This window comes from Halichoerus grypus, chromosome 13 (genome assembly GCF_964656455.1).
Source record: "Halichoerus grypus chromosome 13, mHalGry1.hap1.1, whole genome shotgun sequence".
NCBI classification, from domain to species: domain Eukaryota; kingdom Metazoa; phylum Chordata; class Mammalia; order Carnivora; family Phocidae; genus Halichoerus; species Halichoerus grypus.
In genome coordinates this window covers 88,609,352-88,628,973 of record NC_135724.1, presented here as the reverse complement: position 1 = coordinate 88,628,973, position 19,622 = coordinate 88,609,352, and the positions used below count along the sequence as shown (strand labels likewise).

The following is a 19,622-nucleotide window of genomic DNA, read 5'->3' as shown; positions in this document are numbered from 1 at the left end:
TCTGTGTCCTTCCCATCTCTCTCTGGCCTCTCTGTGCTCCCATTTGTCCTCATGAATACTGCATGGGTCTCACTGAAGATTGCTTTCTGCTGCGGTTTGCTGGACTCTCAGAGACACACTTCTTTGCAGACTGCAAATCTCTGGGGTAGCTAATTGCCCAGAATTTTTTTGAGATGGTCTCGTTGTGTTTTTTTGGGTATATTTGATATTTCAAGGAGGTGATGTCAGGTTCTTGAGAAAGGTGACCGACTTCCAGCTGTTGTGTTTCAACATGGGTTGTCTCCATGTCTGAGACTGTATGTTCTATGCTGAATTCTTAGTTTATGACCGTATATGAGGAGGCTTTTCAGCATTTTATTTTTAAAACGACAAGCTTTATTTTCTTACGAGTTACTCCCAGAGCTCTTACACGAAGAGTATTGCAGTGTAGATCTCTGTAGGTCTTACGGATACTGTGAAAGAGGAAAAAAAAGTCTTCCTGAGAATTAAAAAAGACCTTTATTCATAAGGTTTATTTTGTGTGTGCTTGAACCTTAAGTAACTACAGTTCATCCAGTGTATACTTCCTTCATGTGTGTCTCTTGATTTGTTCAATGTTATGTTTGTGAGATTTATCTGTAACTTATTTGAAACATGCACATAGTAGGGTCATTTAGTGTAAACATCACAATATACTTCTGTAGATTTGAGGCGTTTCTATGCTAGTAAATACAACTCTTTATTTTTTTTTTTAAAGATTTTATTTATTTATTTGACAGACAGAGGTAGTGAGAGAGGGAACACAAGGAGGGGGAGTGGGAGAGGGAGAAGCGGGCTTCCCGCCGAGCAGGGAGCCCGATGTGGGGCTCGATCCCAGGACCCTGGGATCATGACCTGAGCCGAAGGCAGACACTTAACGACTGAGCCACCCAGGTGCCCCTACAACTCTGTTTAAAATAATAAGTTACTGTTTGGTATCACACTCTTTGGAAGTACTGCACCTAATTTAATCATAGACATTAGATTGCTCCTATTGTTTTCTCCAGAAATGAAATTTCTGCCTAGAGGAAGATATAAACATTTAAACTTGTAATATACAGCCAAATTATGGTCCAGATATCCATTACCATTTTATGTTCACACAAACAACATACAAATATGCCCTTTCTAATAAGTTGATTTCATCTGTTTTTCTCAGTCTTCTTACCAGTGACTTAGAACCCCCAAATCTATGAGTCTGGTGGTGACATTGCCCTTACGTTGGGCATTTGTGCATCATCTGCCTGGGCGGTTCTTGAGCTCCGGGGAAGCTGTTATTTACTATGGCCTCTCTGTACCTTGATTGACGGGACAGTAGCTATGAGCAGAAAAGATCTGTTATTTTGTATGCCTCAAGGTTGAGAAGACTCCAGATGTTCACGTCATGTTAAAAATTCTCTTTGGAGACCTTGTCTGAATATGGAGATCTTTTCCAGCACGATAGATTTTGCTCAGGGAAATGCAGATCGCCTCACAGTTCTGGTGAGAAGCTGGATCCGGCTGCGGCGGCCTCTTGGCTCGCAGCCAGGGTCAGTAGTCACATCTTAGCAGCTCGTGGCGGGTGCGAACACCGCTCTCCCTGCTGGCTGCTCTCGGTTGTGAGAGGGCAGTGTGCTTTTACTTCTGAGGCTTGGGAATGCATCAAACCATCCCTCTGCTCTCTCCAGGCCTGGTGTCCTGCACAGGCTCAGGCCGGCCGGCGTCTCCTTCCCCTGGACTGCCACACCCCTGCCACGCTGCTGTCCACGCTGTCCCTGCCACTAGTCCATCTCTCCCCAGGTCTGTCCTCCACACTGTGACAGAATGGTGCGCCTAAAATGTAGATCTGATGATGCTGGCTCCACATAAAATCACTGGCACCACACTGGTGGTTTCGTTTTTGCAATGTTGGGAGAGTTTTCTCCAGGCGTCAGTCCCTGGGCCTGGCTAATTAGTACGACATTAGGTTCTTTTTGCAAATGTAAGATACCTTACAGGTATCAAAGCTGGTATCTCTCCAGCCTTGAGAACTTTGTGTAGGCTCCTGGGGCTCAGGAATTTCTGGTCGAGGACGCAGATCACCCTGTCCTACTGTGGGACTCAGAGGGAGGAAAGATTGACTACTGCCCGAGCCTGAGGCTGACGTTGCAAAGCCTGTTACTAGATCACCTCTTCTCACTCTTAGTATTGCTTTCATGAAATCTTTAAGCAGAATTACCAGGATATCTTAGAGCCCATCTAAGGGCCCAGGAGTTTGGGCAAAGAATTTTTTTTTAAAGATTTTATTTATTCATTCATGAGAGAGGGAGAGAGACAAGAGAGATCGGGAGGCAGAGGCAGAGGGAGAAGCAGGCTCCCTGCAGAGCATGGAGCCCGATGCGTGACTTGGATCCCAGCTCCCCCAGGATCACAACCTAAGCCAAAGGCAGATGCTTAACCGACTGAGCCACCCAGGCAGCCCTCTATGTTTGTTTGTTTGTTTGTTTATGTGAGTGAGAGTGAGAGAGAAGGGGGGAGGGGCAGAGGGCGAGGGAGAAGCAGACTCCCCACTGAGCAGGGAGCCAGACGTGGGGCTCGATCCTGGGACTCCAGGATCATGACCTGAGCCGAAGGCAGAAACTTAACCACCTGAGCCATCCAGGCGCCCCTCTATTTTGTTTTTAAACAGCTTTGTGGAGGCATAATATATGCATCCATTTTAAGTGTACAGTTGAGTGATTTTTTTAAAGATTTTATTTATTTGGGAGAGAGAGAGCAAGAACACGTGGGGGCAGAGGGAGAGGGAGAAGCAGGCTCCCTACTGAGCAGGGAGCCCAAGGTGGGGCTTGATCCCAGGACCCTGGGATCATGACCTGAGCCAAAGGCAGACTGTTAACTGACTGAGCCACCCACGCACCCCAATGACTTTTAATAAATGTATAGAGTTATGCAGTCACTACAATCCAGTTTTAGAATATTTCTATCACCCCAAGAAGTTCCCTCTTACATTTGGCAAGTCATTTCCACTCCCACCTCCAGCCCCAGGCAATCACTGATCTGCCTTCTGTCGTGCGCCTTTCCTGGACATTTTGTATAAATGCCATCATACAGCAGTTTTTTGTGTGTCTGGCCTCTTCCACATAAATTATGTTTTAAGGCTCACCATGTTGTAGTTCATTGCTTCTCATGGCTAAAATATTGTTTTATGGATATACCACATTTTATCCATTCACTATTTGTTTACTTAAATTTTTGTTAAAGGAATTCATGCTCCTAGTTCAAAATGTCCTGATTTGGGTACTTTTAAGTTTGTATGAAAAAGTTAGTAGTTCTGTGCCCACGCTCTGATGTAACAGATTTTTTTTTTAAAGATTTTGTCAGAGAGAGTGAGCACAAAGCAGGGGGGGAGCGACAGGCAGAGGGAGAAACAGGCTCCCCGCTGAGCAGGGAGCCCAATGTGGGACTCGATCCCAGGACCGTGAGATCATGACCTGAGCCGGAGGCAGACGCTTAACCAACTGAGCCACTCAGGCGTCCCTTGATGTAACAGATTAATTCCCCACTCCACACCCCCCTTTTTTCTTCCTGGGAAGGGAAGATGAATTTCAAGAGTTAACATTGCAAGTCAAGCATAACTTTTTCTTCTTTTAACCATTGTCTTCGTAATTATGTCTTCTTTGCCTGTTCTCAGGCAAGGTAGAGTTTATGAGAGAGTATCTGTTCTACATCATCTGCACTTGTTGTGTTAATTCTCTAAGGGGGTTTATTTACTGCCATCTGTTATAGATTGGGAAACTCAAATTGATGGCATAAAGGGAGTAAGGAAACCACGACGTTTATTTAGCCTAGAGAACCTGTAGCAGCGTATTTAACACCCTCCAGTCCGTTCAGTAAAGACGCCGAGTGTCTGCTCTGGGCAGGCCGTGTTCTTGGTGCTGTAGGTTTGGCAGTGACCGAAACCAACACACTGCTGTCTGATAGGGTTTCCCATCGCGTTCGGGTAAAACTCTGAATTCCTTCCCAAGACCTGCAGGGCCCGCGTGCTCTGGACCCTGCCCACCCTCTCGGAGCTCCCCTCCCTCCACATGTCCCCCTGCCTCACTCCACGCAGCTACACTGGCTTCCGTGCTGTTTCCTAAACCCCAGACTCAGCTGCACCTTGGGATTTGCGGTTTCTTCTGCTTGGAATGTTCTGCCCTTATGTCTTTGCATGATTGACGCCTTATAGTCATTCAAGACTTGGCTCAGACGTCACCTCCTCGGGGACCCTTTCCCTGTCACCTCTCTAGGCACTATGGCATCACCCTATTTTGTTTTGTTTCCTATCCCTCTGTACTACTTAAAACATTCTTCTCAGTTATTTACTTGTTCATTGTCCATTTTCCCCTGACCAGAATTTAGGCTCCATGGAAGTCTAGAAACTTTGTATGTCATTCATGTTCATACCCCCAGTGCTTAGGAGAGGGCCTGTCACATAGTAGGTACTCCTAAGGATTGTTAGGAACTAGAGGGTTTTAGGTGTACTGTCACATACCCTCGAAGGGGACAAGTAAAATTGTACAGTATGACAAGAGGTAAAAACAGGACAGGAAGGTTTTGCCCTTCTCTGTGGGAGACTTGCCCGGAAGAACCACCCCAAAAGGGCGTGGCTCTCTAGTTGAGGTGGTAGAAAATACCTATGCTGGCACCGTCATTTCACAGCTGATTAAATTTTAAGTCAGGGCTAGGTTTGTGCTTGGTAAATACCAATTAGCCATATTTACCTTTTTATAAATAAGCTGCTTGGGGTGCCTGGGTGGCTCAGTCGGTTAAGTGGCCAGCTCTTGGTTTCAGTTCAGGTCCTGGGATCCAGCCCTGCGTCCGGGCTCTATGCTCAGCAGGGAGTCTGCTTGAAATTCTCTCTCTCCATCTGCCCCTCCCTCTACTCGCTTGCTCCCTCTCTCTCAAATAAATAAATCTTAAAAAAAAAAAAAAAAAGCTGCTTAACTTAGAATATGGCAAATAAGAGTCCACTTCACAGGGTTTTGTTGCTCACAGTATTCCTGCGAGACAGTCCCTCATTAGCACTCATTGGACATTTGATAGCTTTGTAAACCAAGGCACAGTGAGATTACATGGCTTGTTTGGGATTGATCATAAATAGATGGGGGAGTTCAGAGAGCATTAAGTGTTCCCTCTTTCCTGTTTGTTGTCCCGCTCGTTAGCCGGCAGAATTCATCAGTGTTCTTATTTGTACATGAGTTTGCAAGAGGGCATTTATCTGTTCCCACAGCATTTTGTAGAAACCTCTTAAAGCACTTATTACTCTTCACTGGAATTACTTGTCCCAGTTTCACTCTCTCTCAGTGGCCAACACTGTATTCTGTTTATACTGGTATCCCAAGGACCCAAGCACTCAAGAAATAAATACCGAATGAATGAATGAGAACTTACAAATCTGAGATTTTCTAAAGCATGATAACTGGCTTTGTTTTCCTTTAATTGAGTTTCTAGTTTAAATTAATTTTGTCTCCAGTAGTGACTTCTAATTTTGATTCAAATTGACCACAGTATAGGATTTAATATGCTCATATCCTGAGAGTAAAGATAGTAAATGGTAGTTATTTGTGTTTGCCATGGATCTAGTTTTTTGTTTTTATGTTGAAAATTTTTTTTCTCTAAGAATCTTGATATGTACCCCTAAAACATAGATTTGAAAATTGTGGCTTATATTTAATGTAACTGCACATACTGAAATACTGTAGATTCTCTGGGACAATTGAGAAGTAAAACTATACAATCATGTTTAAATGCTTAGAAAAAAATCTGACTGTAGAATGATTAAGCAGAAAAGCATTTGAGTGATTTTAGGACTTCATGTGACTTCCTGTCTCTGTTGAAGATATTTTGAGCAACTACTGAGAATATTTTACAGGAAGAGGGAAAGCATATTGTCTGTCATAGGAGTCAATAGTTCAAAGTTTGATGGGAGAAAAAGTATAAAAAAACCACCCATCCTAGGAACCTGTAGTCATCCATTTCAAATAAATTTTGTGGCATGGTATTTTTTCTTCAGGGTAAATGTATATTTTATTACCTGCAGTTAGAGAAGTAGTTGCTTATCTGCTATTTGTGGTATTTAAAATTTTTTTAAATTTTATTTTTTTATAGTAAACGACATTTATTTTTCATATTCATTTGGGGGAAAGGAGAAATGTCAGTTTGTCCTACCCAGTGATGGTCTTTCTGAAAGAGTCTCCATTCATTCCATGGAATTGGATAGGTTGCTTGATCTGAGGATTTTGTACTTTTAATTTATAAAGAGAACTTTGAGACTGGTCAGGGGGTACCTGGGGGGCTAAGTTGGTTAAGTATCTGCCTTCAGCTCAGGTCATGATCGCAGGGTCCTGGGATCGAGTCCCACATCGGGCTCCTTGCTCAGCAGGGAGCCTGCTTCACCCTCAGCCTGCTGCTCCCCGTGCTTGTGCTCTGTCTCTGTCTCTCAAATAAATAAATGAAATCTTTTTTTTTTTTTAAAGATTTTATTTATTTATTTGAGAGAGAGAGAATGAGAGACAGAGAGCATGAGAGGGAGGAGGGTCAGAGAATTTTGTGTGAATTTTGCCAGGTAGGATTCAGTTCCCCCTGGTGTGGAAACTTCCCGCACTGTGTACAGGCATAACGTTTCAAGCCGGTATGGACTCTGATGTGAACAATGAAACCTCCCTTCTGACTGAAGGCTTTTCCACACCGATCACATCTATAGGGCTTTTCACCACTGTGAACTTTTCTATGAACAGCAAGGTTACTTTGATTCCTGAAGCTTCTCTGACAAATAACACACTCATAGGGTTTCTGTCCAGAGTGGAGTTTTTCATGAATGGCCAGACTCCCTCATTGACTGAAGTTTTTCCTACACTCCTTGCATTGATGGGGCTTCTCTCCTGTGAGTATTCATTGATGTTTAACAAGATTGCCTTTGGCCCTGAAGCTGTTTCCACAGTAGGTACACTCAAAGGGCCTTTGGCCAGTGTGGATTCTGTCATGCAAGGTTAGACTGCCTTTTTGCTTGTGGGATTTTCCACATTCCTGACACTCATGGATCCTCTGTCTCACTCCAGGTGAATCTTTCTGTAGTGTCCTAGAATCTGGGGATTTTTGTTCCAGCTTCTCTCTTCTGAAAGAATTCTGGAAATCCCAGCTTGAGGATCCTGTGGCCTCAGAGTGATCATATTTGTGGTGGGCTTCAGTCATCACATTGAAATATGCTATATTCTGGGCATATCTTCCTTGACAGTCCAGCAGGGTAGCTCTTGGAAATCAAAACATATCATGCCTGCCTTAGGACCTAATCACCGCCTCTTCTTATGATTCTTCCATGGGCTCTTGTTGAACACCACAGCAGTGTGCACCAGCGGACAGACAGAGGCTGATGCCGAGCCCCCAGGAGCGCCGGCCTGTTTGTGGTACTTTTTTTTAAAGCTTCTGAATGAAACCTGTGGTTTGCTTGGATTATTTACTGACCACAGCCTGTTAGACGCCTCTTGGAAAAACAATTGTCATGACAGTAGCTTAGACTCATGCCCAAAGAATTCAACAGATTATCCGATGAGATCGCATTATCTTTAATGACCTGTGTTCTGTTCACGTGATGCTGGGTAGCCCGCAGCTCGCAGCTCCGAGTGGTATGTATGGGAGGGTGGAGAAAACAATATAGGTGACTGTTCGTAGATTCCATGAATACCGTAAGAGTATTAAACAGTCGAGAGGCGCCTGGGTGGCTCAGTCATTAAACGTCTGCTTCGGCTCGGGTTGTGATCCTTGGGGTCCTGGGATCGAGCCCCACATCGGGCTCCCTGCTCGCCGGGAAGCCTGCTTCTCCCTCTCCCACTCCCCCTGCTTGTGTTCCCTCTCTCGCTGTGTCTCTCGATGTCAAATAAAAACAAAAAAAATCTTAAAAAAAAAAAGTACTGAACAGTTGCGTGTGGCAGATCTAGAACTAGTATTCCCGTTAATGTGGGCAAACTGGCTGCTGGCCTACGCTGTCAGACGCCGCTCTTAGCAGTTTTACGTGGATTACTTTACTTTATCCTCACAGCAGCCCCCAAATGATCACCATTTTACTTATGAGGAAACTGAGCTTTAGAAATTAAGCAGCTTGACTAATTAATAGAGCTGGTATTTGAATTTGTCCAACTTTAGAGCCCACGCTCTGTCAGTGTCTCTTCCTTTACTTGCTTCTGAGACCTCAAATTCAACCTCAGCGGTGGGTGATCTTTCTCCTTTAGTTGGTTTGTGTGGAAAAAGTGGCCTTTTCTATGTAGGTTCCAGTGGAGAAAGTCCCCTTTCACTTACCCAGCAAATGTTTGTTGAGTGTCTGCTGTGCTGTTCTGGGCATGGAGGTCACAGTGCCGGACACAACAGGGCGCCTGCCGTGGAGTTTTCTCCAACTCCATCTCGCCTCGGTGGCAGCTGTCCTGACAGGGCGCTTCCATACTGTCCTGGCGCTGCCTGCCCTGTGTCACCCTTCACATGCCCTTCCTGCCCGGAGTGCCTTAAACCATCTGCCCTGGTTCCTTAAGTCACTTTCACAAAAAGTTTCCCTTTTAGAGAAGAAGAACATAGGCTTGAGGTTTTAACATTTTTCCATCTTCAACAAAGGGTTAAAGGAAAAAAATGTGTCATCCCAAATTCATAGAAAGCTATATTCATAGAAAATTTAGAAACAAGTGCCTTTTGTATTAAAAAGCAAGACAGGGTGCCTGGGTGGCTCAGTCGTTAAGCATCTGCCCTTCGGCTCAGGTCATGATCCCAGGGTCCTGGGATCGAGCCCCGCATTGGGCTCCCTTCTCCGTGGGAAGCCTGCTTCTCCCTCTCCCACTCCCCCTGCTTGTGTTTCCTCTCTCGCCGTGTCTCTCTCTGTCAAATAAATAAATAAAATCTTGAAAAAAAAAAAAAGACAAAAAAAAATTTAGTATTGGTCTTAAGAAACTAGGAAGGAGGGGCACCTGAGTGGCTCAGTTGGTTAAGTGTCTGCTTTCGGCTCAGGTCATGATCCCAGGGTCCTGGGATCAAGTCCCGCATCGGGCTCCCTGCTCAGCGGGGAGCCTGCTTCTCCCTCTCCCTCTGTCTCCCAGCTTATGCTCTCTGTCTATATATATATCAATCAAATAAATAAAATCTTAAAGAAAAAAAAACTGGGAAGGAGGGGTGCCCGGCTGACTCAGTTGCTCAAGCATGTGACTCTTGATCTTGCGCTTGTGAGTTCAGGCCCCACGTTGTGCCTAGAGCTTACTTAAAATAAATAAAAAATTTAAAAAGAAATTAGGAAGGAAAGAAAAATAAACCAAAAGAAAGTAAGAAAAAGGAAATAGGATAAAATGTGAATTCAAGAAAATAGAGAACATCAAAAACAAAAGAGAAAAAACTAAAAGCTGGTTTAGGATCAATAAATTACCTTCCTAAGGTAATCTACAGTTAACACTGTCCCATTGGTCTTGTTTTAGAGTTAGCCAAAATGATTTTTAAATGTTAAATAAATTAATTAAACCTACTTAAGTGTCTATCAGTTGGGACTGATTGAATAAACTGAAATGCATCCATATAGTAGAATGACAGTAATTGCAGATACAAAGAAGGAGGTTCTCCGTGTTCTGCAAGGTGCAACACAGTGCATATGAAACACTGGCTTTTGTGTAAAAATAAAAGGGAGGAATAAGAACAGACATTAACGTTTGCTTTCATCTGCACGTAGAAATGCTGGGAGGAAGGATGCATCGCCAATCAGTAACAGTGCTTTCCTGCATGGTGGGAGTGGGGCAGGTGGGACAGGATTTCAGTAAAGGAGACGTTTCCCTTGATGTTTGCTTGCTTAGTTACTTATTTAATTTATTTATTTTAAGAGATTTATTTATTTGAGAGAGAGGGAGCGTGTGTACGTGCACGGGGATGGGAGGGCGAGGGGTGAGGTTGCGAAGGGTGGGGGGTAAGGGGCAGAGGGAGAGGGAGTCTTTTAAGCAGACTCTGGGCTGAACCTGAGCCAGCCATGGGGCTTGGTCTCTAGACCCTGAGATCAGGACCTGAGCCCAAACCAAGAGTCAGACGCTTAACCGAGTGCTCCACCCAGACGCCCCTCAATGTGTATTTGCATTTAAATTTTTGGAACCATGAGAATGCATTGGCTATTCAAGAATTAATTTTTTTAAAATGATTTTATTTGAGAGAGAGAACGAGTGGCAGGGAGGGGCAGAGGAAGAGGGAGGGAGAAGCAGACTCCCCGCTGAGCAGGGAGCCAGATGTGGGACTTGATCCCAAGACCCCAGCATCATGACCTGAGCCGAAGGCAGATGCTTCACCGACTGAGCCACCCAGGCGCCCCTATTCAAGAATTAATTTAAGTTCATCATGTATAAAGAGGTTGTTGTTGGTTTTTTTTTTTAATCAGTAAGAAAAAGGTGAACATCCCAAATGGAAAGGGTGAGACGTTCCTATTGTGGGACAGCCCTGCCGTGGAACACTAGCCCGCCCGGAAACATGGCAGGGAGAGCGACCCAGAACAGCAGGGGCTGTCTCGGGCGGGGGAGAAGACAGGCAAAACATTTATTTTCTGCTTATGATGTTCTTAAGTTCCTGCAGTGACTCCTCTTGGTCACGGGGGTGGGGGGTTGGGGGGCAATTTCTAAAGAAGCAGTTAAGAAAAAAGAAGCTTAGAAGCAAGGACGAAAACGAGTCGTCTGAAGCGCAGTAAGGGACGCCAGCCTTCGCAGATGGGACGCCGATTGTGAAGTGGCCGTAAATGTAAAAACACGGCGGCAGCACAAATATTGAACTTTCAAGCCTGTAGAAAGTCTCACGCACATCAGTGCGTTCTTGTGTGCCCTGGGAGATTGTGGCAAAATGAGTATTTGGAATAGAAAAGTAATGGCAAAGGAAGGAATAATTCATAAATGCTGGTGGGTAATTTTGGAAATAATGTTTGCATAGTACATCAAACAATGGCTGGGGCAAAGAGTTACACATTAAAAAAGACAGCTTTGAAGAGTTCATGTGAAATAAAATGTGAAGAATAGAGTTTCATAACAGTCTGAGGAAACACTCTCACAATGGAAAATATCAATAGAGTCAAATTATCTTAACGAATTTACATTTTCATGCAACGTACGTGTGAAAGGCCAAAAGCAAACGTGTGGATGCATGAATATCCATCCTTACTATGTGTGTGTTGTCGCTTTCCGTGGATGAAGACGTAAAGGAAGAATGAGAAAACAGAGCAGCTTTTACAGTGTAGGGAGTATGGATGAATTTTGTTTTCCTTCAGCGGATGTATGGGTTTTATTTTTGTAGCAGATACTTATTTTGGAGCAGGAGAATCCCTCTGGAGTAATAAAGTATTTTCTAAGGCAGGGACTAATTAATTGGGTGGACAGCCCAATGACTCCATAGTACATAGGCTTTTCATTACTGGGACATATCAGATCACTCTGGTAATGTGTCACCCTGGTAAACTTCACCAGTCTTCGGAGAAAACTCTTTAAAAGCTGAAGAGAAGGTAGAGAGAAGAAGCTGTCGGGGGAAATGTGGAGTCTTGTACTTAACTATCCGTTGCAACGGCAAAGGATTAAGCTATGGAATTATGTCTGTCTCTTTATTTTTACATTCTCTTTTTCCAGGTTGGTGGCACCAAGGCCGGTGTAGTCCGATTTCTTGGGGAGACAGACTTTGCCAAGGGGGAATGGTGTGGCGTGGAGTTGGATGAGCCTCTTGGGAAGAACGATGGGGCAGTTGCTGGAACCAGGTTTGTCTGGAGTTGGAATCTTGTCTCCTTCCTGCATGTAAAGGTGCTCAAGCAGATTTCACCAAGAGCTGCATTTTTTTTTTTTTTAAGATTTATTTATTTATTTGAGAGAGAGAGAGGCGGAGGGAGAGAAAGTCTTAAGCAGACTCCTCGCTGAGCACACAGCCCGAGGCGGGGCTCGATCCCACAACCCTGAAATCAGGACCTGAGTGGAAAGCAGGAGTCAGCACTTAACCGACTGAGCCACCCAGGCACCCCAAGAGCTGCATTTCTATTTCCTAAGACTCATCTACTGATTCCCCCCCCCCCCACTAGAATTGGAGCTGTTCTTTTTGATGGTCTCTTTTAGTAATACATGTAATGCGTCTGAGTAGATTCTGAACAGGCATTCAATTTATTTTTAAGACTTTTTTTTTTAGAGCAACTTTAGTTTCATAGCGAAATGGAGAGGAAGATACAGAGGGTTCCCGTCTGCCCCCGGCCCCCACTACCCCCCAGTATCAGCATCCTGCACCCTGGTGGTGCGTTTGTTACCGCTGATGAACCCACATTGACACGTCACTGTCTGAACCCCTCTGCTGTAAGTTTGTCAGATAGTAGGAATATTTACTCCCTTTGCACCTTAGGAGCACTTTAGTAGTAGATGGGTAATTCTGTCTCTGTGTATCCTGTTGTTACTCATTAATTATTGAGGTTATCAGCCTACATACATGTGAATGCTCTATGCTGGTTGGCCGCCGTGGCTCACTGGTAGAATTCACAGCAAACCAGGCATGAGTGATGACCAAAAAACGATGCTTTTGTTTATAGTTGTTATTTCTTGTAATTAATTTTTTGGTCACTGCTTTTATTGTTATTCTCTAAAGGTATTTTCAGTGCCAACCCAAATATGGCTTGTTTGCTCCTGTCCACAAAGTGACCAAGATTGGCTTCCCTTCCACTACGCCAGCCAAAGCCAAGGCCGCGGCCGTGAGGCGGGTGATGGCGACCACGCCCGCCAGCCTGAAGCGCAGCCCTTCTGCCTCGTCTCTCAGCTCCATGAGCTCAGTGGCCTCCTCCGTGAGCAGCAAGCCCAGCCGGACAGGATTAGTAAGCCTCCCTGTTCTCACCGCGTGCCTCTACCATCCAGGCTCGATAAATGCCCACTGCTGTTGAACCTGCTTTGCTTTCGGAGCTATTACCTTGCCTTGTACTAAATGTTCCCTGTAGCTTGTGGAGGCCCATTCTAGGTTTCATAAAACAGAGCTTTAGCAAGAAGACAGATTGGGAAATACAGTTTTGAACATCGCTTTCAGATTCTTAAGGCCCTAAGATGTACCAGTTCTTGCTGAGTGTGTAGTGACTACTGTTGAGTCTAACATATGGGATGATTTCTTTTCTTTGAAATTATTTTGGGCACAGGAATGACAGGAAAGTTGGAGGGATCCTTTTCCTCAATGACCTCGGTCTCTCTGACTTCAAACAATTTGAGGAACTAAAGTATTTTGAGAAAAGGCATGTTCTTAGAATTCAGCAGTATGTTAATAGAGTCTGACCCACTGGAAGCGGTTAATATGTGGAGTGTTCCTGACTTGGGCCAGAGGACACGGAGGGGAACTAGCGGAACCTGAAAGCATGCTAGGAAAAGCCGTGTCTTGTCTCCTCTCTTCATCTCCTCCTCTCCCTTCCACTTCCTCTCTCCCCCTTTTTCCCATTTAGGTCAGTAAAAATAGAATCATCAGAATTAAACTAGGCAGTGGCGGCTCATTCTGTTTGTTAATATGGCGTTTTAATAGGGTCAGAACAATGACTTCTTGGCTCATCTCCTGCCAGTAAATTTATTTACTTGAAGTGAGGCAAATATTGTTTAGATTTGTAAGACTGCACTGCACTGGGTCTCTGCGTTATGACGGTAAACTATAGACAGGAGGGAGAATATTAAGTGGTGTGATCCGGAGTAAGGCTGCTGGCCATTGGTCTCGTTTTGCCTTCTCTTCCGTGGTCCTTGGGTCCTCTGGGAAGGGGAAGGGGAGGAATCTTTCCTTCAAGTGCAGGATGAGGGAGGAGTACTGCTCTCCTAGCCAGCTGGACTTTCTCTTAAGTTCTGGTAAAATAAATACCTGCTTGGACTTTTTCATTTTGAGTATGAAAAGAAAGTCTCCATCTTCAACAGAAAAGTTACAAATGGACTTTGACAAGAAAAGCTTGACAAGAACAATGACACAGAAGTGAAGCCACTCCTCTTTGGACAAAGCCTCGTTCAGCAAACTCATATGGACATCTAGTCTACTTTGCTAATCCAGGAGCAAGTCCATGGAGGTGTTTTCTCTAGATTAGGAATTCTTTCTTAACTTTTACTATGTTGTAATTATAAGTGTCCATCTCTTTGGAAGATAACTAAACTCTCCCCTGCTTTCCCAGTCTCTCCTCTTTTCAGACCAGTTCTGATTCATCTTAGCTCACCTTACTCAGTGAAGAAGAGGGACAAAAGAGAAAGAGTCTCCTTACCTTGTAAAACAGCTTGTTTTTGTAGATGAGGGTGGCTGTAGTTTCTAAACCAAAAATCACCATAAAAGAATATGCCAAAAATACAGAAGGTGTGACTTCCTAGAAATATATCTCCACAGCATAATGCCATGCATGTATATGAAAATGTCTAACGATTCTTTCATGCAAAATGGTCCTCTGGGAGTACGGACACCGAGGTGCCCAAACTCTGATTGCCTAGCAGCTGAGGGCCTGTTACTTTATCGTAGTGCCCCTCGGCCAAGGAAATAGCTAGCGGTTCTGTGTATTAAGCAACTAGGTCCAAACAACTTAATATTTATGTTCTAGCAATTTGGTAGCTGTTCGAAAAGAAGGATACACATTAACTGAGAGAAAAAACATTTTTGGTTCATTCTTAAATAACCACACTTACTATTAGGTGGTGTGTGCGTGTTGGGCGCTGCACATCCTTGTCAGACCTTGGAATCTTCCTGAACACTGCCACCCTCATTTCCTGTGACACATTGATTTTTTTGCACAATACTGGCTTTTTGTCATGGCAGCAGCCAAAACCTAGCTTTGGGAAGATGCAACATTATTGAAAGGAATGTCGTACGGTTGCCTCAGACTCAGTTGCCTCAAGCTGGTAGTTTGTATGGTGTCCAACAGGTGTTGCAGTGTTTCCCTTGAAATTTGAAAATACTCCACAGTGCCCCGTGACTTTGCTGCAGGGCCCCGGGGCATCTCTGCGCAGGGAACCTCAGATTTAATGCATTCAGGAAGAAGTGTTAGTATGAGAAGGTATAATTTTAACCATAGACTGAAGTTGGAAAGTTAAGGTCAGATGGTTAAAAGAGCACCCCTTCCCCCTTAAGTTCAAGGAATTTAAGAAATTTCACTAAATAGAAACAGCAGAGGACAATTTGGGTTTGATTGGATTCCTTTACTCTTATAGTTGTCAACTTGCCTATTTTTTAAAAAAAGATTTATTTTAGAGCGGGGGAGGGGGGAGAGGAAGGGCAGAGGGAGAGAGAGAATCTCAGGCAGACTCCCCGTTGAGCGAGGAGCTTGATACGGGGCTCATGATCTTGAGACCATGACCTGAGCTGAAACCAGGAGTCGGATGCTCAACCGACTGAGCCACCCGGGCATCCCTCAAATTGCCTAACTAGTACTTGATGACAGATGCTCACTCTGCCTCCTGGACGAGGGCTCTGACTGATGGGGGGCATTCAAGGGGCACAGGAGGCTTTGATTGCGGGAGATGAAGTCAGGGCCCACTCAATCCGGATCCAGCGAGCAGGTCTCTATGTCAATGACCTTGGACAAATGCATGCCAAGGGATGGGAGGCCTTTGCTGAATTCCCTCCCAACCCCTGGGGCCTCACTTGGAAGAATGCTGTTCAACTTGCTTACGTTATCCATTACCATGATAGGAGGTTATTTTCTCCGTGTTTTTATTGGATGATGAGCCTCAAGAAGGAGGAACGGGTATGGGAAACAGCACAGAGTAGCAGGGGACCCCGGACAGCTTCCTTTCTCCACCCTCCCTCCATCGCCTTTCTGTCCCATGTCTTACTTCCCCTCTCCTCCTCTCCTCCCTCCCCTCCTCCTCTTTGTCCCAGTTTCTCTTTCCCTCTTTTTCCTCCCTGCATGTCCTCTCGCTCCCTTTCCCATACACCTGCGTGCACACTCACACCGCCCCCCCACCCCCAACTTCTCAAGGCAGATAGAGTTTCCCTCTTAACCTGATCTTCAGAAATCTCTCTGGTGATTGGGATTCAAGTCTTTAAGTTCTGGATTCCTGGGTGAGATCTCCTGTGCCTTTCGTGTTTTTTAAGGTTTTTATTTAAATTCCAGTTAGTTAATGTGCAGTGTTACATTAGTGTCAGGTGTACAATACAGAGATTGAACACTTCCAGGACAAGTGTGCTCCTTAGTCCCCATCACCTCGTCCCCCCATCCCCCCACTCCCTCCCCTCTGGTGACCATCAGTGTGTTGTTCTCTAAAGAGTCTGTTTCTTGGTTTGTCTCTCTCCTTTTCCTCCCTTTGCTCATTTGTTTTGTTTCTTAAATTACACATATGAGTGAAATCATATGGCATTTGTCTTTGACCGACTTATTTCCCTTAGCATAATACACTCTAGTTCCATCCACGTCGTTGCAAATGGCAAAATTGCATTCTTTTTTTATCTGTATCTTTCACTTTGAAAGAAAGATGAAGAAAATCCTGACAAAATCCAACTGTTTAATCGATACAAAGAAGGTTTGTGACTCCAAGGGTGACCTCTTGGTTACTTAATGGTAGTTAGAAGCTTAAAAAGTTGAAAAAAATCTCAACCTCAAGTCTGGGGAGGAAAAGACAGATCAAGACGTCCTAAGAAGGAGATACCTCTTAATGAAGCTTGGACGGAAATGGAGTTTAGAGAAACATGTTAAGTGGGTTCTGTGGAATTTTTCTAGATTCCAGCAAGGCCCTGTCACCTGAGCTCAGGGTACCTTTCATTTGAGCCGCTTATTCTCCTTCTAACCATCTTTCTGATTGTTCCATGACTTCTTACATTGATGTGTTGTTTGTGATACTCAGTCAGGAGGCACATGCTGTCTTGTTTCCTTGATGAGAAGCTTTTCCTAGTAACTGGCAAGCTTGGGAGCTGGGGCCGCACCTTTGCTTTGCTGAGGAGACGCCTGCCTGCATGCCTCGCGCCCTCCTTGCATCCCCAAAAGCATCATGGCCCTTCACGTCTTTAACTTTCCTTTGCAGTTGACTGAAACCTCCTCCCGTTACGCCAGGAAGATCTCCGGCACCACTGCCCTCCAGGAGGCCCTGAAGGAGAAGCAGCAGCACATTGAGCAGCTGCTGGCTGAACGGGATCTAGAGAGGGCGGAGGTGGCCAAGGCCACGAGCCACGTGGGGGAGATAGAGCAGGAGCTAGCTCTGGCCCGGGACGGACACGACCAGGTGAAGTCTCGTGTGACCTCGTTTCAGAGATGGTGATGGGTTCTGAGCTGACCCTGTGGAGCTGGTGGTGCTTTCTAAGTTGCGGGAGAAGGCGGAGCAGCTTACCCGGTGCTTGGAGCCGGGGAGCTAGTCTTGGGAGCACTGGAAATGAGCAGAAATGTCTTTGCTGGGCTTGTTTGAAGCTGTGACCTGGGGTACCACTTTGTATCGTTACAAAGATGAAGTTTTGTTCTTCTTGAGTCGACCTTAGTCTTTCGGTCTTTACATCCGGGTCTTTTGGCCCCTGTCAGGGGAGCTTGTTCACTAGGACCTTACCCATGGTGGCAACTCCTGTTTTGTAGATTATCCTTTGTATGCATTTCAGCTTCAAAAAAAGATGAGCGTTGTTTTAACATTGCCCTCTGTTGCTTTAATGGTGTGGTTTTTCATCATCTAGTTTCCAGGAATGCGGCCGAGAAGTGACCTATTAAAGATCGTAGAAAGCATTTCAGTGTGAAAAGGTTTTAGGGTCATGCCAAGCCACAGTGGTACCACTTAGCTGTAGCTCTTTGGAGGCGTCCCTGGGCCGGCGTCTGGGTCAGAGAGAGGCCACTCACTGGCACCCTTGCCTTCCCCAGCATGTCCTGGAATTGGAGGCCAAGATGGACCAGCTGCGAACAATGGTGGAGGCTGCTGACAGGGAGAAGGTGGAGCTTCTCAACCAGCTTGAAGAGGAGAAAAGGTGACCTCAAACTGTTCCTTGGTGCAAGTGTGGCCTTTTCCTTTTAAACAACCTTAGGAAAACGTTCTCTTTAAGGTGCCAGCCCTTAGACTGTGTGTTCAGTGGAAATGAAACTCTTCATACTACATGAGGAGGGTTTGCTTGGATTTGACTTCTTTTTGAGAAGTTTGGAATCATCTAGACATACCCTGCTTCATTTAACAGCTATTTATTGAGCCCCTGCTCTCTGCCAAGCATCCTCTTGAGGATGACCTCAGGGTCATGAGATTAATTCAAACCCTGCTTCCACCTGGAACCATTTTTGGTGCGAGGACATTGTGGGTCCAAGTTAATCTAGTATTTGTGAAACACCTTCCATGTATCTAGTAAAACTGCACCTTGTATCACTCACCAGTGATACCAGGTCGCTGTCCTTGAGAAGCTCAGTACCTTACTAGGAAAACAAAACTTCCATGTGAAGCAGTTAGAGCATTATCCAGATCAGGATGGAGTCGAGTGCTAAATTGTGTGAGACAGAAAACAAGTTTGGTTCTTACAGGTTTCTTGAGGCTGTGAACCCACACGATCTCTGAAAAAGGTGTCTGCATGGAAACCATTGGAACATTTCTGGGTAGTGGGACATTTGTCCTCCCTTGCATTTGATGCCTTCTTCTGTCCTTTCTGATGGCAGCAGCTTAGTGGTCTGTGAGTTCAGGATGGTCAGGGGCGCACTGCTGTGGTAAGGGGTATAGTGGAGATAGAATACATTCTCTTACCAAGGAGATGATTTTCTCACTAGAAAGAGAAACACTGTACATAGGAAATTCTCTTTGCATCTTAAAAATGGGTACAAATAAATGAGAGCAACAGGCCTTTTCTAGGCCCTTCTGAATGCCAAGGCACCAGTACCATTTGCTTCGGCTCTTAAGCCAGCTCTTGGTCTGCTGACTGCTGGGCAGGAGAAATGTCTTCCCAGCCCTCCAGTGAGCTTGAGGGGTGTAAATTATTTACGATTATTTTTCTGATTTCACAGAGTAGAATTTTTCTTAAGTGCCAGACATGCTAGTGAGTTTGACAGTTTTGTTTTTGCGGACAGGTTATGAACTTTGTCCCCTTTTCTTCCTTACACACAAACTTGTGAAGATTTATAACATGGATGTTACCTGGATTTTGTAAATCTTCAGGATACCGTGTTTCATTGACTTGGTGACAGCATTGATTGAAACCCACACCCAAATCAGAGATTTTTAAAATGTGAAGGAAAAAAAAAAAGTGACTCCAGTTGTTCATAATCTTATTCTCCCAGGCTTAGGACAGGTCCTGGTGTTTTCAGCCCCCTAGCCTCACCCTAACGTATCCGATGTGGGGTGGTATAAAGAGAGATTGGTTTTTTGTGCCACTTTCCCCTATGTTCTGTAATTGGAAAGTAGAAATTACAGACTTGAAGTCTCAGAACCTGTTTCTGTGGCAATCAGACCTTTTCCCTTTAGGCTGGTCCTGTCTCCATTAGATTCATTCTGTTGGTTGTGACCAAGGGAAACCAGGTGGTTTTTCTCAACTCTTATCTCATGCCTCTTGGAATCAGTACCTGGCTAAAACATTGAAGTTTCCTAAATAGAATAGAGCTCTTGCTCTGTTTTCTAAGCCAGATGCCTAAAAATGCATTTCTTTATTTTCCTCCACCATCATCTGTGTACATTCATCAGGGTATTGATTATAGATCCTTTTTTTTGGTAAGGCAGATG

General features: G+C 44.7%; 1 protein-coding gene and 1 pseudogene across 6 annotated transcripts in view; one reads left to right on the top strand and one right to left on the bottom strand.

The window, feature by feature from the left end:
* Window positions 1-19,622, top strand: part of CLIP1 (CAP-Gly domain containing linker protein 1) — a 115,121-nt gene that overhangs the window by 38,659 nt on the left and 56,840 nt on the right. For all 6 annotated transcript variants that reach the window (XM_036085089.2, XM_036085097.2, XM_036085091.2 and 3 more), the window contains 4 exons: window positions 11,625-11,749; window positions 12,616-12,838; window positions 16,980-17,177; window positions 17,795-17,898. In XM_036085089.2, coding sequence (XP_035940982.2) covers window positions 11,625-11,749; window positions 12,616-12,838; window positions 16,980-17,177; window positions 17,795-17,898 — 650 coding nt within the window. The remainder of the gene's footprint in view (window positions 1-11,624; window positions 11,750-12,615; window positions 12,839-16,979; window positions 17,178-17,794; window positions 17,899-19,622) is intronic.
* Window positions 406-7,284, bottom strand: LOC144379873 (uncharacterized; annotated as a pseudogene).